The sequence below is a fragment of the Pleurodeles waltl genome, chromosome 2_1 (assembly GCF_031143425.1).
Source record: "Pleurodeles waltl isolate 20211129_DDA chromosome 2_1, aPleWal1.hap1.20221129, whole genome shotgun sequence".
Taxonomy (NCBI): Eukaryota; Metazoa; Chordata; class Amphibia; order Caudata; family Salamandridae; genus Pleurodeles; species Pleurodeles waltl.
Genome location: NC_090438.1, coordinates 321,709,868 through 321,727,636, shown reverse-complemented (window position 1 = coordinate 321,727,636; position 17,769 = coordinate 321,709,868). Strand labels below are relative to the sequence as shown.

General features: G+C 44.1%; 1 protein-coding gene across 2 annotated transcripts in view; it reads right to left on the bottom strand.

Annotated features, from left to right (window-relative positions):
- Positions 1–244: 244 nt before the first annotated feature.
- The window catches only part of LRCH2 (leucine rich repeats and calponin homology domain containing 2), a 743,639-nt gene continuing 726,114 nt past the window's right edge, over positions 245–17,769 (bottom strand). The window contains exon 20 of one of the 2 annotated variants that reach the window (XM_069212554.1): positions 245–4,607. In XM_069212554.1, the coding sequence (XP_069068655.1) occupies positions 4,488–4,607 (120 nt within the window). In that variant the 3' untranslated portion in view covers positions 245–4,487. The remainder of the gene's footprint in view (positions 4,608–17,769) is intronic. The other variant, XM_069212552.1, reaches the window with a different exon arrangement.

The window sequence follows — 17,769 nt, the reverse complement described above, 5'->3', positions numbered from 1 at the left end:
ATGTCATGGGATCGTAATAAGGTGAACGGGAAATCCGTCACGTTTGTGACAGAGTATTCCCCTCATCCAAGATATAAATCAGGCCCATAGTAATAGTGGTTCAAAATTCACAGCTTAAGGACACATTTTATATTTGGGTACCTGGGTTATGTATATTTGCAGGTAATGGTTTTTATGACTGTAATAAGTATCTGGGACTAAAACATTTTTACAATTTCTTTTTTTTTTTTTTTTATATTTTATCTGTTTTATGCAATCCTATTTTATGAAAAACATTTTTTTAAACTAAAGCACTACTGACCCGATAAATCAGCTTTGAAATTCATGGTTACTCGTCTTATAAAAAAAAAATCTTCACTTTATCGAGATACCAAGGTGGTCTAGCGTACGTATTTTAAATATAGATGCCATCCTGTCTACATTACTTTACAAGACAGTCTGACAAGAAATTAAGAAAACATGCTTTTTAGATACTTCACTACACTTCCTAGAGCTCTGTGTCAAGGGTAAGATTCAAACACAAAGAGCGGCCGGGGGAAAAGCCAAGTCTAAAGTTAAACTTGGTGCATCAAGCAGTAAACCTAACAGTTAAAAGGTTACAACACTAGAAACGCATAGCATGTGCATTTGGTAGAAATGTTTGCTTGTCTGGAATGTTGCCCTCACGTTAAGAAAATATCAAGTTAAATGAGTCTTGAGCTATTAATAAACTCCTAAATAAAAGATTTACAAAGACACAACTTCGTATTCTTAATTTTAGTGGAAAGCCAATATATCACGTTGTTACTAAACTTTAGGATACGAATATGGATAAACTATTTCTTAAATCAAGAGAACTGATGCAAATATATCCAGTATGTTAAAAGGACTCTTTCTACATGAGCTCTTGGATTTTCCCATAGATACATAAACCCTTCCAAGTTGATCACCACTGCTCTGACAACACGCTGGGTGATATACCGACGGTATAGCGTCAGATTCCTTTTAATGAGAAGGCTATATGGCCCAGTTGGTTCTCATGAAGACTATGTTGCACCTGCAGATTATCTATTTTTGAAGCATCCCAGGAACAAGGTGGGACCTCAAAGATACACCACAGGCGGTCGCTACACAAAGTGGTGCACCCTTTGACATGCCATTGGCTCAGATGGATGCGCAGCTGAAATAAAGCCTGACAACTGCACAGATTAATTTAAATGATTTTGCATAACCACTGTAGTAAGGAAGGGCAACTTCCCTGTGAATCTTTCTGTCTGTGAAAAATACATTGCATGTCAATAAACCATGGCACTACAACTAGAGAAACGGTTTTAAGGGAAAGCCACCAACTTTAGATGTGTGTTAAGACTTAAACAATCGACCTATTACTTGAGCCAAAATCGAATTCAAGATACACTCACCAATAATGTAAGGTGCAGGAGGAACCCAGTTCATCAATCCATTCAAATACCAAGGCAGTAAAAAGCAATCAAAATAACCAAACATGTCACAGCAAGATGCAAAAACAAAACAAATCCTGTACTTCAGAGAAAGAAACTGTATGTGGATTAGGTTGTCTCAGCTTCCTTCTCAAGAACATGAACCATATTTATAGACCCCCTTATGTCTGACACCCATCATCACACTGAGCAGCTCATCAGATACTCAGGGCCAAATAACCTCAATTTTTCCAGTAGTTAAGGTTTAACTAGAAGCTAAACTGGGTGCAACAGACAATCTCCTGTAACAGATTAAACTATCAAGGAGCCACTAGGATCACTGACACATGAGCGTTCTGATTCACTTCAAAGCCATGTGAAGACTTAGAAAAAGGTACAGCTGGGAGAATATAAATCAGGACTATTTACGGGGGAGCACCTCTCCTCTTAAACCTGTAAAGGCAGAACACAGACCATTCTGGTGAGCTGCAAAAAATTCACTATTTGATACACCACACCTTGCAAGGTTTTCTGATAACATCTGGGTGAAGGCTTTGTTTGTTTGATGAACGAAGACTGCTGGTAATACTTGCTTGACAATAGCTTCTCATTCCACATAATCGACCTCAGCATGAATGCTTCCCTGCACTACTTTATCCACACTGACTGATATTTTGCATTACATTGGAGTTGACAGATAACACCAAAAACTGCTTGCCATGCGACTAAAGAGGAAACACCATCAGAACTAACCTTATTCCACTTCTAAAATGATGTGGCGTTCCAACTAAAACTACTCATGTTCCTGCGGATGCATCCCCAGTCTGTCAGAAGGAGGAGGGGTATCCGACTCTGACACTGCACCCTGAGTGAGGCCATCCACCCAGTCAAAGTGTGTAAAAGATTTCCAGGGCCCCAGCAACTGGGGCGGATATTTTAAATACAATAAATCCTCAGTGGGAACACAATCTATCACAGGGGTTGTTTGTTCCTTTTAATGGACCATAAGCCCATACCGTTCTAGCTAAACTGTAATATCACAATCTAACATGACTACCTTTTTTTTCCCCAAAGGTACCTTCCTTCAAAAATATTTAATATGGAAGAATAAAATGTTCTATCTGAGCTGACGGCATTTGCCCAGAGGAAGGCAACAGCCTTAGTTTTGTTTATTTCGAGCCACCCCGGTAATTAAGTGATTCTGATGTCATGCCAGGGTTAAAAGCGTAATTACCCTAAATTGTTAAAAATCAAGCCATTGTTTGTCTGCTCGAGGTCCATATTAGCTAGGAACGTGCCAGGGAGAATATGACTGGTGTAGAAAGCGGGAAAAAGGTGGAAAAGGGATAATCAAGATGGACAGAACTACAGTTTAAAACAAGGCTTTTTGTTTTTTGTACCTCGGGTCTCCTAAATTACACATCCACAGGCCAGACGTTCTCTCACTGCCCATCAGAAAGGGCCTGTGGGGTCAAACAAAGGCCTCCACAGAGATCGCACTGTTATAGCGGCCCAAATACATCACACTCATTCACAGTTTTCCATCATCAGCTGGGTACCCATTTCCAATCTCCGTGACCCCGCTAATCACGAATACATGAGGCTGCTCTTCTAGTAACTGGAAACTCTGTGGTAGAAAAGATTTTGTTGTGGTTGGAAACAAAATAAGAAAGCATTAATAGAAGATAGATTTTTTAAGCATTTGGTCAGTTCACCTTATTAACATGTGACACTAATCTGACATGTTAAGAGCTATATGAGAAGTATGTGCACCACGCTAACATCTGGTAAAGCCAGTTAAGGTTTAAGAATCGTCTCATGACTAGGATTTTGTCTGATGTTTGAGGCATCCATTAACTAATGAAAAAAACGCTTCAATGATCAAATCAAAGGTGGCCGGTTTGCGATCTATAACATTTTGAATGACTTGACTCCACCTGATGTTTTAGTTCAGGCGATGCACGTAAGATAATCAATACAAAATCCGAAAAAGACAAAATATTTACCTGAGATTTTGGCAGTTTTATAAAAACGTCTGTCAGAATCCCATCCCACTTTGTCATAAATGTTACCTATGGAATTTTACACTATATTTTGCCCTTTTGTGAAAAAATATATATTTAATATCAAATTAAAATGCTAACACTAACACAAAATATTAGAAATTTTGCTTTAAGTAGCATACATCTCTCATTTTCTAAACGGGTGTTAGCACCAAACAATTTCTGTAGCCAATAAAAATTTGTGCAACAAGTTAACGTAAACATAAACAACAATAAAAATGTGAGGCATATTCTAGGCCTTGCACAATACTGACCTTATAAAACCTGTGAAAATACTCATAAAATACTCACTGTAATGTATTTCTTGTCATACAAAGAAACTGAGGAAAAATTCTTAAGAATGTCAATTACACAGGCACTTCACATGTAAATCATCTAAAACAAAACAATATTTGGCACCACTCTAATATGATTAAAAACCGAGATATAAAAAATATAAAAATGTTTTCCTTAGAGTGTCATGTAGAGAACCACACTCAAATAATTCAGACGATTTTAAATAAAAAAGCAATAAATAATGAAATACTGCAACTCTAAAAACTGTCACTTAAAAAACGAGACGCATTAAACGGTAAATGTAACCACTTACAAAGATGTTAAATAAATACTTTATAAAACGATTTCATGTAACCTAATTGTTTGCTAAACTGTCAAAAATTAAAAGCCTTTCTATTGGCACTTGGAGTTTGAAAATAACAAGTTGTAAACACGTCCTATGTAAAGAAAGAAAGAGCCAAAAGATTGGTTTCCCTGGTGCTTTGTGTCTGGAATTCTCGGTCCAGTTTTTTTCCCAACAAAGTCATAAAATGAAAATACAAGCAGGTGTTATTTTGTCGGCCTTCTAGTTGTGTATGAATCCCAAAAGAAAACAGTCATGACTTAAAGGTCTGGACAAAGACATTTGGAAATGGTGGAAGTGCTCTCGGAAAAATGCAGATGCTTTGGAAATAAACGGATTCAAACTGGAGAGTCAGTAATGTGTATTTTTCTAGAACCGTATGCTTTGCTATACAGATGAGAGATGAGATGCTTTAGAAGTAGGTAGTTCTAGAAGTGCCTGAACTGTCAATCCAACTTTCACGAGTCCCCGTTCTTCCAAAATATGATGAGGCAAGCAAAGTCTATCCTGAAAAAAACAAAAATGAAATGTAATAAATAACAAAGGTTCTCTTTTGTTTTTTTTACAGACAAGCAATTGCAAAAAACTTCAAGTGAGATAATGTTCTGCATTATTCAAATAACTCAAAAACAAGTAGCTTTTGCGTGGGTTCATCCTCTGCTCTAGAGCAATTCAGAAACTTCACAATGCATACTGTACCTTCACTACAAGGTTTCACTGAACAAATACATTGCATTTTCTTCTACCTTACTAGAAGAAAGAACAGTTTCTTACCCGTAATTCCAGTTCTCTCGTACAGGAATATCATTTTAAGTCATAAGCACTGAATAGTCTTGTAGGAAAATGCCATTGTTTGCATGGTTATCCCCTAAATTTTAGCAATTTTTTATGCTAGTTATGATTGAAAGTGTGCTGGGACTCCACTAACCAGGCCCCAGCACAAGTGTTCTTTCCCTAAACTGTACCTTTGTCTCCACAATTGGCACAGCCCTGGCACACAGATAAGTCCTCTGTAAATGGTACCCCTGATACCAAGGGCCCTGTAGCCAGGGAAGGTCTCTAAGGGCTGCAGCATGTTTTATGCCACCCTGGGAACCCCTCACCTAACACATGCACACTGCCTCACAGCTTGTGTGTGCTGGTTGTGAGAAAAAGACTAAGTCGGCAGGGCACTCCCCTCGGGGTGCCATGCCCACAACCCACTGCCTGTGACATAGGTAAGTCGCCCCTCTAGCAGGCTCTACAGCCCTAAGGCAGGGTGCACTATTCCACAGGTGAGGGAATAGTTGCATGAGTACTATGTCCTTACAGTGTCCAAGGCAATTCTTAGACACTAAGTTCAGGGTAGCCATAAAGAGTATATGGTCTGGGAGTTTGTCAAACACAAACTCCACAGTTCCATAATGGCTACACGGATTACTGGGAAGTTTGGTACCAGACTTCTCAGCAAAATAAATCCACACAGATGCCAGTGTGGGATTTATTGAGAAATGCACACAGGGGGCATCTTAAAGATGCCCCCTGCATACCAGTATACCAGCCAAACGACCAGTTTCTGCCAGCCTGCCACATCCAGACGGGTTTCTGGCCACATGGGGTGAGTGCCTTTGTGCACTCTCTGGCCAGGAACAAAGCCTGCACACCTCCCATGCAGGAACTGTAACACCAGGCGGTGAGCCTCAAAGGCTCAAGCCTGGTGTTACAGCGTCCCAGGGCACTCCAGCTAGTGGAGATGCCCACCCCCCCAGATACAGCCCCCACTTTTTGCAGCAAGTCCGGAGGAGATAATGAGAAAAACAAGGAGGAGTCACTCCAGAGCCAGGATAGCCCCTAGAGCCAGGACAGCCCACAAGGTGTCCTGAGCTGAGGTGACCCCTGCCTTAGAAAATCCTCCATCTTGCTTTGGAGGATTTCCCTTAATAGGATTAGGGATGTGCCACCCTCCCCACAGGGAGGAGGCACAAGGAGGGTGTAGTCACCCTCAGGGACAGTAGCCACTGGCTACGGCCCTCCTGCCCTAAACACACCCCTAAATTGAGTATTTAGGGGTGACCCTGAACCCAGGAAAACAGATTCCTGACCGCCTGAAACAAGAAGAAGGACTGCTGACCTGAAAGCCCCGCAGAGACCACAGAGATGACAACTGACTTGGCCCCAGCCTTACCGGCCTGTGTCCAGACTCAAAGAACCTGCAACAGTGACGCATCCAGCAGGACTAGCGAACTCTGCTGATTCAGAGAACTGCCCTGCACCCAAAAGGACCAAGAAACTCCAGTGGACAGCGGCTCTGTCCAAGCAACAAAGAAGAAACCAACTTTCAAGGGACTACAGCCTCACTCCGGAAGCGTGAGTCCCCAACACACTACACCTGACGCCCCCGGCTCGTGTCCAGAAGACCCAACACTGCAGAGAGGACCCTCAGGTGACTCCAACGACATGGGCACCCTGAGACAGCCTCCCTGCACCCCCACAGCGACGCCTGCAGAGAGAATCCAGAGGTTCCCCCTGACCACGACTGCCCAGTAACAAAGAACCCGACGCCTGGAAGAAGCACTGCACCCGCAGCCCCCAGGCCCGAGAGAAACCAACTACTGGTGCAGGAGTGACCAGCAGGCGGCCCTAATCGTTGCCAAGTCAGTGGATGGCCCGAGAAGCCCCCCTGTGCCCTGCCTCTATCGCCAGAGGACCCCCGGGTCTCGCCATTGATTTCAACCTAAAACCCAACACCTACTTCACACACTGCACCCGGCAGCCCCTGTGCCGCTGAGGGTGTAATTTGTCTGCATGTTTATGACCCCTCCAGTGCTCTAAAAAAAAGAAAAAAAACCTGCTCCCCGAGGACGCAGGTACTTACCTGCTAGCAGACTGGAACCGGAGCACCCCTAGTCTCCATAGGCGCCTATGTTATTTGGGCCCTACTTTGACCTCTGCACCTGACCGGCCCTGTGTTGCTGGTGCTGGGTGTTTGGGGTTAACTTGAACCCCCAACGGTGGGCTGCCTATGCCCCGGAGACTGAACTTGTAAGTGCTCTACTTACCTGATAAACTAACTTGTACTTACCTCCCCCAGGAACTTTTGATTTTTGCACTGTGCCCACTTTTAAAATAGCTTATAGACATTTTTGCCAAAACTGTGCACATTACTGTTTTAATTCAAAGTTCCATATTTACCTATGCCAAGTACCTTACAACTTATGTACTTATTTGAATTCTGAATTTTGAGATTCTAAAATAAATTAAGAAAATAATATTTTTCTCTATAAAAACTATTTGCCTGGAGTTAAGTCTTTGAGTGTGTGTTCCCATTTATTGCATGTGTGTGTACAACAAATGCTTAACACTACCCTCTGATAAGCCTACAGCTCGACCACACTACCACAAAATAGAGCATTAGTATTATCTAATTTTGCCACTATCAACCTCTAAGGGGAACCCCTTGGACTCTGTGCACACTATTTCTCACTTTGTGATAGCATATACAGAGCCAACTTCCTACTAGTCCCACCCAAGTAAGGGGACCCCAGAGCATTTCTTCACAATATCTCTTCTTAAGATTTTGCAGCTTATAGTTGTAAACTACAATGGCCCAATTCTTCATCTTAGAGTCAAAAAAGGGAAGGAGAAATGTATATGTATATAATGTCATGATGTTGTGGCAAAACAGCATAAATGCCTTTCACAAATCTTTTTGAAGGAGTAGAGAGATGAAGTAAAGGAGGAAAGTGTAGCCTCCCCATAGGCTGTCAGTATATGAGTTAAGATAAGACTGTGCCTTTAAGGGGCCAAAGACCACAGGTATCTCATCATGCTCAGTAGGTGACAGTTGATTCAGTTTTTTTTGAGGCAATGGTGGAATATATATCTGGGATATGTGAACCTCTGACCACTCTACCACGGAGGAGGGAAGGTTGCTTATGACTTTAAAGAAGATTCCCCCTACAGGAGAACTGGAGATACAAGTAAAAACCTGTTCCTTCTCTCGTAGGGGGGGATCTCTATTGACAGTCATAAGCACTGAATACAGTAGCAAGCCCATTCCTGCTAAAAGTGGTGAAGAAGACAGTGAAACAAGATACTCCAATTTGAGCAAACACATTTCTCAGTGAGGCCTGTCCTACTTCAGCATCTGCTCTAGCATCTGAGACCAGGCAGTAGTGCTTGGTGAATGCGTGAACAGATCTCCAAGTAGCTGCATTGCAAATATCAGCTATGGGGATATTCCTCATTAACGCTGCAGTAGCCGCTTTAGTTCTAGTTAATTGATATTTTGGCTTACCTGTCAGTGTCTGTTAGCTTTTTGATAGCATAATAGGATACAGGAAAATATCCATTGGGAAATTGACTTTTTAGATGTGGCAAACCCTGTATTGACTGGCCCATAGTTGATTAACAGTTGGTTTGATATCATGTGTCTTATCAAGGTAGACTTTCAAAATTCTCCTCATATGTAGGGAATGTAGAGTCCTCTCAGCTAGAGTAGAGGGATTCTGAAAGATATTGGCAATGAGATAGCTTGGTTGACATGGAAATCCAAAATAACCTTGGTATGAAATTTCGGGTGAGTCCTCATGACCACTTTGTTAGAGTGGAAGACTGTTTGGATCATGAGTTCATAGTGCTTGGATCTTGCTAACCCTGCAACTTGATGTTATAGCTACCAGGAAAAACTTTTTCCAAGAAAGATGCTGCAGGGAAACCTTGGGAATTGGTTCAAAAGGTCCCTGCATAAGTCATGAAAGGTCTATGTTAAGCTCCCAAGGAGGTGAAGGACGCCTAATGGGAGGGGAAACCCTCTTCAACACTTCTAGAAAATCCTTTATTACACAGACTATAAAAAAAAGAGGTTTGAGAAGGACATTTTCTGTAATGAGTTAGGGCTGCTACGTGAGCCTTTATGGAAGAGAATTACAAGCCAGATTTAGCCAAGTGTAGCAAGTATGGAAGAATGACACCTTCTTGGCAAGTTGTATGGTCAACGTACTTGGAGGAACACTTGCAAAATCTCTTCCACTTGAAAGCATATGCGGAATGGGTGGAAGGCCGCTTAGCCTTCTTGAGGTTCTCCATGCAGTCTTATGGCAGGTTTAAATGTTCATATTGTACTAGCTCAGGAGACAGGCAGCCAAATTCAAGGGGAGAGAGATTAGAGTGAACCATTTGGCCTCCAAATTTCATTAGAAGATCCAGTCTGCATGGCAGCTTGAGATGTGTAAGCTCTGACCAGTGAAGCAGGTCCATGAACCACCATTGACATGGCCACTCTGGAGCTGTGAGGCTCATCTTGGCTTTCGAGTGGGACAGCTTGATGAGGATTGCCACTATCAGGGGAAATGGTGGAAAGGCGTAAAGAAATTTGCCGGACCAGTCGATCCAAAGGGCATTCTACAGTGTCCTTAGCTGGAAGTACCTCGAGGTGAAGTTGCAGCATTTTTTGTTTTCTGCGGTGGCAAACAAGTCAGTGGTTGGAGTACGATTTGTATGATGTTGTGCAAGACCCATTTGTGATTTTCTTCCAGAGATCTGCTGAAAGCATCTGCTTGAGCATTTTGGCCATCTCCGAGGTGAGTTGCTGTGATGTTGAGATTCCTGGCTAACAGTCACTTCCAAATGACCTGGAGCTCACATGTCAAGGGCCTGGACCTCATTACCCCCTGCTTGTTGAGGTAGTACATGGTGGGTATATTGTCTGTCTGAACAAGTAGGGTCTGGGTCATGAATGACGGGTGAAAGGCCTTGAGTGCTAGGTAAACTGCACAGAGCTCAAGGAGACTGATGTGATAGGTCATCTCTCTGGGACCATGTGCCCTGAATCTGTAGGTGATCCATGTGAGCTCCCCCATCGCAGTAGTGATGTATCTGCCACTATGGTTTGAGAAGGCACCTGGTGGTGGAACAGCATCCCTTGTAGGAGACTGGCTGGAGAGCACCACTATTTCAGGAACGGTTTGGGGTGAAGGGACAGTTTGATCTTGTCCTCCCAGTTGCCCGTTAGTGGGTCCCAGTGGTCCTCAAGGCTTTCTTGGAGAAGCTGCACGAGGAGTCGAGCATTTGGAGTGAGGAAAATGCAGGAGGCCATCAAACCGAGAAGTGAGGACACTGCCCTCACTGTTGAATGAGATACTTTCATGAGAGAGTGACACTTCTGAAGGATCTATATGAGTCTCTCCTCTGAAGGAGACACTTTTGCATGCATGGTGTCGATGGAGGCTCCCAAGTAATGTAAAAAGTCTGAACGGGAGTGGCAGTGGACTTGTTGTGGTTTACGTGAAGCCCCAATTGTTAAAGGAGATCGCAGTTTTAGTTGAAATGATGTTGGGCTTCTTGAGAAGTTGACACCTGTATGAGCCAATCGTCTAGATATGTGCAGACGAAGATTTGGTGCTTCCCGAGATGGGACGCCACTACTGCTGTGCACTTTGAGAATGTTCTGGGTGCTGACTTTAGGCTAAATAGAAGTACTGTGTATTGGTAATGGTCCTGCTCCACAATGAACCTCAAGAACTTCCAATGCTTTCCGGCAATTGCCATATGAAAGTATGTATCTTGAAGATCGATAGAGCAAAGCCTATCTTCCTCGTGTAATTGGGGATAAATCTGATGTAATCCCAGCAATCAGAACTTTTCTAAAAAAATCCACTTGTTGGCTACTTTGGGGCCGAGTATGGTCTGAATTTGTTCTTGTCTTTCTTTTTTACCAGGAAGTACCTGGAGTAAGCTCCTGTTCCCCTTTGTTTGTGGGGAATGGCTTCCACCGCCTTCTTCTGTAAGAGGATGTTGACCCCAGACCGTAGCAATGGGAGGTGGCAATTGGACGGTTTCGGAGGTAATAATGGAGGTGGGCTGGTGAATCCGAGACAATACCATTTTGCACAGTATTCAGACCCTAGGAGTCGTGAATTTTTGCCACTATGCCAGAAAATAAGAAATGTTTCCCCCTACCAAAGTGGGTAACAGAAGAGGGGGAAGAAAAGATGTTGTTGTCTATGTACCCCCTTGAGCAAGCTGTTGGTTAGAGCGTCCTCTCGATTGCTTTTGAGGCTGTTGATAAGGTCTTTGGGGTTGTTGCTGAGATAGACCTGAGTACCAATGAGAAGTTTGAACCGTCTGAGGGTTCAAACTACATTGGTGGGGTATGAAAGATTTTCTCTGCTCTTTTGGCTTCCCCAGATCCACAGCTTTAGGGGTTTCCAGTTCTGTTGTCATTTGCACCATTTCATCATTGGTGTGACTTCCAAAGAGAGTGGAACCTGAGAATGGAAGGTTCTGGATCCATTGCTGAAACTCCAGTTTGAGTGATGTTAAACAGAACCACGCATGTCTCCTTAAGGCCTCTCCATGACAGTATTCATGTGCAGCTAAAATGGAAGTATCTGCTGCACTCTTGTCTCTGGGAAGATGTTCAGAGAAATGTGGGATGGAGCCCCAGACAGATCTGGCATATCTGCCCTAGAGAGCAGTAGCACTGGCTGCCTTCATGGATGTTGCATCAGTGTTGCAGACTTTGCGGTCTGCCGAGTCCGGCTTCTTGCTTTCCTTATCAGGAGGAACAGATGAAGACAGAGAAGTGGAGTGGTGTTTTTTAGCTGCTAAAATAACCACAGAGTGTGTAGGAGGATCGGCACAGAGGATCTTGATCCGGCTGCTGGTTTTTCTTTTGAAGACTTTGACGGAGCAGGCTTAACTGATGCCTTGCTAAAAACAGCTCCATGGCTGGTTCTATGAGGCCAGGGACTAGCAGCAGTAGTGGTCTTGTCCGTTAGTGTAATGTCTCAAATATATCAGATGTGGATGATGTTGGTACCAACATCTGTATATTAAGTTTGGCCACCTCTCGTACCAGTATCTCTTGAAAGGTTGTAATGTCATCCACAGGGGAGACATAAGGAGTTTGGCAAGTCTGATAATGTTGGAGAAAATCCTCTTGTTGACATGGAGGAAGTATCGCTAGATCTATGATGAGCTCTTGTGTAAGAGCTAGACCGTGATCTGAAGCACAAGACCTATGACGCCGTTGGGAAAGGCGCAAAGATGTAGATGAGCGCCTGGAACTTTGATGGCATCAGTGTTGGCGAGAGCTGTGGCATGTTCAGGAACACTACCCGTTCCTTAGAATTGGAGTCTCCATGGGTGTAACTGGTGCCATAGAAAGTGGCGTTTTTGGTGATGGTGGTGGCGGAGGAGTTGATGTCGGTTGTGGTGGTGCAGGAGGCAACATCAGTGGTTGTGGCAGTGACAGAGCTGGCAGAGGAGAAGAAGGCGTAGGAGGAGGAGACAAAGACGAAGATGACACCACAAAGGGAGAAGGTGAATATTGAAAATCTTGAGATAAATATATTTTTCTCCTCTTCTTCCTCGTGCCTCCTCGACACTAAACTACTCTGACGGTCTGCGGTGCCTCGACGTTGATCTGCTCCTTGACTTCGACCTTTGCAGACACCTCAATGTCGATGCACTCCTTTCTGACGTTGGGACACTCCTCAAAGTCGACAGAAGCCTGTGTGTCAACGGTGTTGGCGTCCTCAGCAACAAGTGGTATTGCCTCGATGTCGACCGTCGTTGCTTTCTCGACCAAGCTCGTGACGGAAAACAGGTAGGAGCTGTATCTTGCCTCAACATCGACCCTCTCAACCGTGACCGGGGCCGATGCCCTTTCTGTACAGAAACCCTCTTTTTGTACCTCCCACATCTGTCAGAGGTTGATGGAAGAGCCCTAGTGGAAGACTGACCTTCCCCTTTTCTCTCAGCCTGTTGTTGTTGCCGCCATCGCTCTTCAGTCCCACGGAGGCAAATAGTCTCTCTTTCTTCTAAAGTCTGTTGCAAAACGTTCCTGCAGTGATGACATGATTCAGGAATGTGAGATTCTCGAAGACGGATGATGCAGACTTCATGAGGGTCTGTTTTGTCCTCCTTTCTCCCACAGGCTGGGAACTTGTCAATTAAGGAAGGCATTTTATTTGACAAAATACCTCACTTTTCTCTCAGAAAAAAACAGAAAAAGGCAGTTAGAGATGAAATCCGTCGTGAGAAGTTATGGACACCAAATTGTACTGGAAAAGTTTGATGAGGAAAAGCCTAAAAAGGCCGAGCTCAATGCTCCAGGATTCTGTCAGCAAGAGACGGAAAGAACAGAACTGACGCAATTGTCACCTGTTGAGCATGATGGGATACTGGTGGTCTCTGGCTACTTAAGGCACAGTCTCTTATTTTAACTCATATGCTAAAAACTTATGGGGCTACACTGTCCTGCTTCACTTCATCTCTCTACTTCTTCAAAATAGGATTTGTAAAAAGGCATTTAATCTGTTTTAGCAAAACATCATGACAATATATACATATATAATTCTTCTGGCCCCTTTTTGAAGAATTGGGCCATTGTAACTTACTCCTATAGGTTATATAATAATTTTCTCTCTTAATTGACTCTGCAGGCCTTTCTGAAGAAAGGCGAACGTAACACTTAAGAAGAGATTGTGAAGAAATCCTCTGGGGTCCCCTCGTGTGGGTGGGACTATTCAGTGCTTATGACTATCAATGAAGATCCCCTACGAGGGAAGCATTTTACCATAAGAGAACTACATTTTCATCCTTTTTCTTTTTCATTGTTACATAAGCCAGAAGTCCTACAAAAAATGTGCTTTAGAAGCTGATTTTCTAATACAAAATATGGCTTGGAAGCTGATTTTCAAATACAAAAAGACCCCCCAGCCGACATACTTCTACAAACTCCCTAAGGTCCAGAGGAACAATCACCTTCCACCTGGTTGTCCAACAGCATCCGCTATAGCCTCAACAGTTATCACAATTTTGTTACTTCTTTTTGAGACCATTGATAGGAGTCATGCTCTCATACTTAAAGGATACGACAGATGTATTAAAACTCACCAAGACATAGGTTTTAACCCACAGAAAGAACTTCAGATGCTCTAGACATACAGTCATTATATCCGAACATTACTCATGAGTCCATCATGGAAGTTCTTTGAGAAATTACTAACATCAAAAAGTTGTGAATATGTTACTCTCCCTGAATTTGTACATCCGGTGTTGGCACGAAGCTTCTTAGAATACAAGGGCAACTGCTTACAAACACAAGGCAAACCCATGGATAGTTCATGTCCTCCAAGTCTAGCCAGTCTGTATTTGCATAATTTCAAAACAGAATTTATCTACAGTGATTCTAACCCACTCAGAGTCCAAATGGGATCTTGGAAGAGACACATAGGCAATACCCTTCTGATTTAGGGGATAAGCCCTAACCCTACTAGACATAGCCGTAGAACGGGGAGGCATGGGTGGTGTAAGGAATCTGCAGCTAACTGGTAGAATTAGCCCTCAGGCCCTCAGGAGGCTGCTTCCTGGCCAATGCGTGTCAGAATTTGATGCAGAGAACACCCCAGCATGAAATGGTTTGCTTCTGCATTGGCTGACCGTTCTTCGCTCCCATGTACCTCACAAAGAGTTGGTCACCCACCTGAAACTCTTTTGTGCGGTCAAGGTAGAACGACAACGCTCTTTTTGGGTCCAGCCGTTGGAGTCGCTCCTCTTCTTTAGAGGGATGCGGTGGAGTAAAGAATGTGGGCAGGGTGATATTCTGACCCAGATGGAGTGGCGTCACCATCTTAGGGAGGAAAGAGGCACGGGTTCGGAGAACCACCTTGTATGGGAACATAGTGAGACATGGAGGCTTGGATGAAAGTGCCTGCATCTCACTCACCCTCCTGGCAGATGTTATTGCCACTAAGAAGGCTATTTTGATGGTAAGCAGCTGGAAGGGACAGTTATGTAAGGGCTCAAAAGGAGCACACATATGGAATGTGAGGAACAGATTCAAGTCCAATTGGGGCATAACAAAGGAAGTAGGGGAAAACATATGTACAAGCCCATTGAGGAATCTATGTACAATGGGAGATTTGAAAAGTGAAGGCTGATCAGGTAGCCAAAGAAATGTTGATAAGTCAGAAAGATAGCCTTTGAGAGTACCCAAGGCAGAACCCTGCTGGGCAAGGGGTAGTATAAAGAGAAGGATATCAGAAAGAGAAGCAGTAAAAGGATAAATAGACCTTTCTGTACAATAATATACAAAGCGTTTCCAACGGCAGGTGTATACCTTTTCAGAGGAGGGACGCCTGGCTGCCAAAATAACTTTACAGGACTTTGGAAGGAAGGTCAAAAGCCATCAACTGTCGCCACTCAATCTCTATGCATGTAGATGCAGAGTTGACAGGTTTGGGTGGAGAACCTTACCCTGGTGCTGCGACACAAGATCCTCCTGAAGAGGCAACCTGATCGGAGAATTGAAGCTCATTTTCAGAAGCTCGGGTACCAAACTCTCCTTGCCCAATCAGGAGCCTCTAGGATTACTTGGGCCCCGTTGCTCTTGACCTTCTTGAGAAATCTGGGCAGAAGTGGTATGAGTGGAAAGGGGTACAGGAGGCCTAAATGCCACTCGCAACGAAAACCATCACAGAGGGACTGCCGCCTTTAAATTCCAACGCGCAATCCTGCTGACATTGTGCGTTCTCTGCAGAGGCCAACAGACCACCTTGCTTGTTGCAGTACCACATAGCTGTAGTGTTGCCTGTGAACACCTGCATTATCGTCCCTTTTACAACAGGAATAAATGTTTTCAATGCCAGTCGGATCGACTGGAGCTCCAGTAAATTGATATGGAGTCCTGATTCCACCGGAAACTGGAGGCCTCTCATCTCTGCCTCTCCCAGATTGCCGCCCAATCCCAGAAGTGACACACCTGCCACTTCTGTGAGATCTGGCTGGGGAAGGTAGAGGAGTCTGCCTCTGACCCAATCACAGTTCACCAACCACCATTGCAGGGCTTTTGCAGTTCCCTCAGAGATCTGAATCATTGTCGGTAAGATTCCCCTGATGCTGCGCCCACTGGAACTTCAGGTCCCACTGCAGAGCCCTGATATGCCATCTGGCCTGCTTGACTAACAGGATGCAGGAGGCCATGAATCCCAACAGCCTCAGAGTCTGTCTCACCGAAATCCAGCATAGAGGCCGAAACATCGGTATCATAACCTCAATATCCTGGACTCGCCACGCGGGAGGATAAGCCTGCATATGCACTGTGTCCAGAGTGGCTCCGATAAAAGGGAGTGTCTGAAAGGGAACCAGGTGCGACTTCGGCACATTTATAGTGAACCCCAGCTAATGCAGGAGGTTCACCATAGTCTGAAAGTGGTTGACGAGAGCCTGGGGCATAGAAGCCCTCAACAGCCAGTCGTCAAGGTCGGGGAAGACTGATATCCCTAACCTACGCACATGAGCTTTTACCACCACCATCACTTTGGTGAAAATCCGAGGGGCACTAGTGAGACCGAACGGGAGCACAGTAAACGGAAAGTGCACGTGGCCCACCTTGAACCGGACGTAATGCCTGTGGGCAGGGAGGATGGGGATGTGAAAATATGCATCTGTAGTGAATCCTACACTGTTTTAATGGGATAACATGAGTTGCTTAGCCTCTGGCTTGCACTCTCGTGCCCCCGTCACCTAGTGACTTTCAACCTACTTAGCTTGCTCTGTCTTAGCCCATTTAATTATTTAACTCTTCTAAGATGGCTGCCTTGTTTATAGTTAGGCCACTTGTTATGCTTTGCATTATCAGTGCCACCGCGCTAAGGCATCAAAATCAAGCAACAAAGATAAACAAACAGTAGGTGTTCACACTTAGGGATTTTCCCTCTCTATACTTTTGAGGGATTGTTTATATTAATTGCCATCTCAAGCATGTCTGTTATCTATTGTTTGGGAACACTTACGTCAGGGGTCCTGGTAGATCTGTATAAATCCATCGCACTTTAGACAGATAATCAGAGGGATTCCGACCAGAGGGCATCACCACCATCGCTGATACCGATGCTGCACGTCGTCTTGACGCTGACCCAGTCTTCGTGTCCCTGCGGAGTCTGAGATAGAGATCTCATTCCAAGGTAACGAGGGTTGGGGGCTCCTCTCATGGACATGGCATTGGCAGATTAGGTTTAGCAAACCCAGTTCTCCTTTAGATAGGAGGTTAGGCCGCTCACATTAGGGTATTAGGGCATATTACATCTCGTATGTCCTTTACATGCATTGCAAGATGGTGGGGGTCTTTGTAATAATGACTCTAGTCTTCACAGTTCTGTTTCTTGCATTATTCATTATCCTCATCATTGCAGCCCATGCAACATATCGCAAACTGCAGTTGTGTTAGATAAAAACTATTGAAACCTTACTGCATCTGTGTCATTGCCTGTGTTTGTATGAGACATGATATATCTATTAGAAAGGGGTAATCTCTGTTTAACCACAACACTCCCCGAGATGTCTTATTTTCGAGTCCATGCGTAAAGGCTGCCAGAAATAACCTTTTACTATTGTATTTCTGGTGAGGTGGTGCTAGTGAGCCGGTAAGGTTGGGACAACAGTTGCGACTTGTTGTAGGATAGGCATAGTCGCCTACAAACAAAAGTACTGTCATCCTCCACATAGTGGCCGACCAACAAAAAGGGAATAGCGCCCACATTGGATTACACAAATTCGACTAACAGAAGGTGTAATGTAGGCAAATAGTTGACGCATCTCTTCAACGACATGAGTAACGGGGCCCTGATATTTCGGATTTTTTTAACGAAGGGACAAAAGTCTCTCAGTATCGAGGACGGGG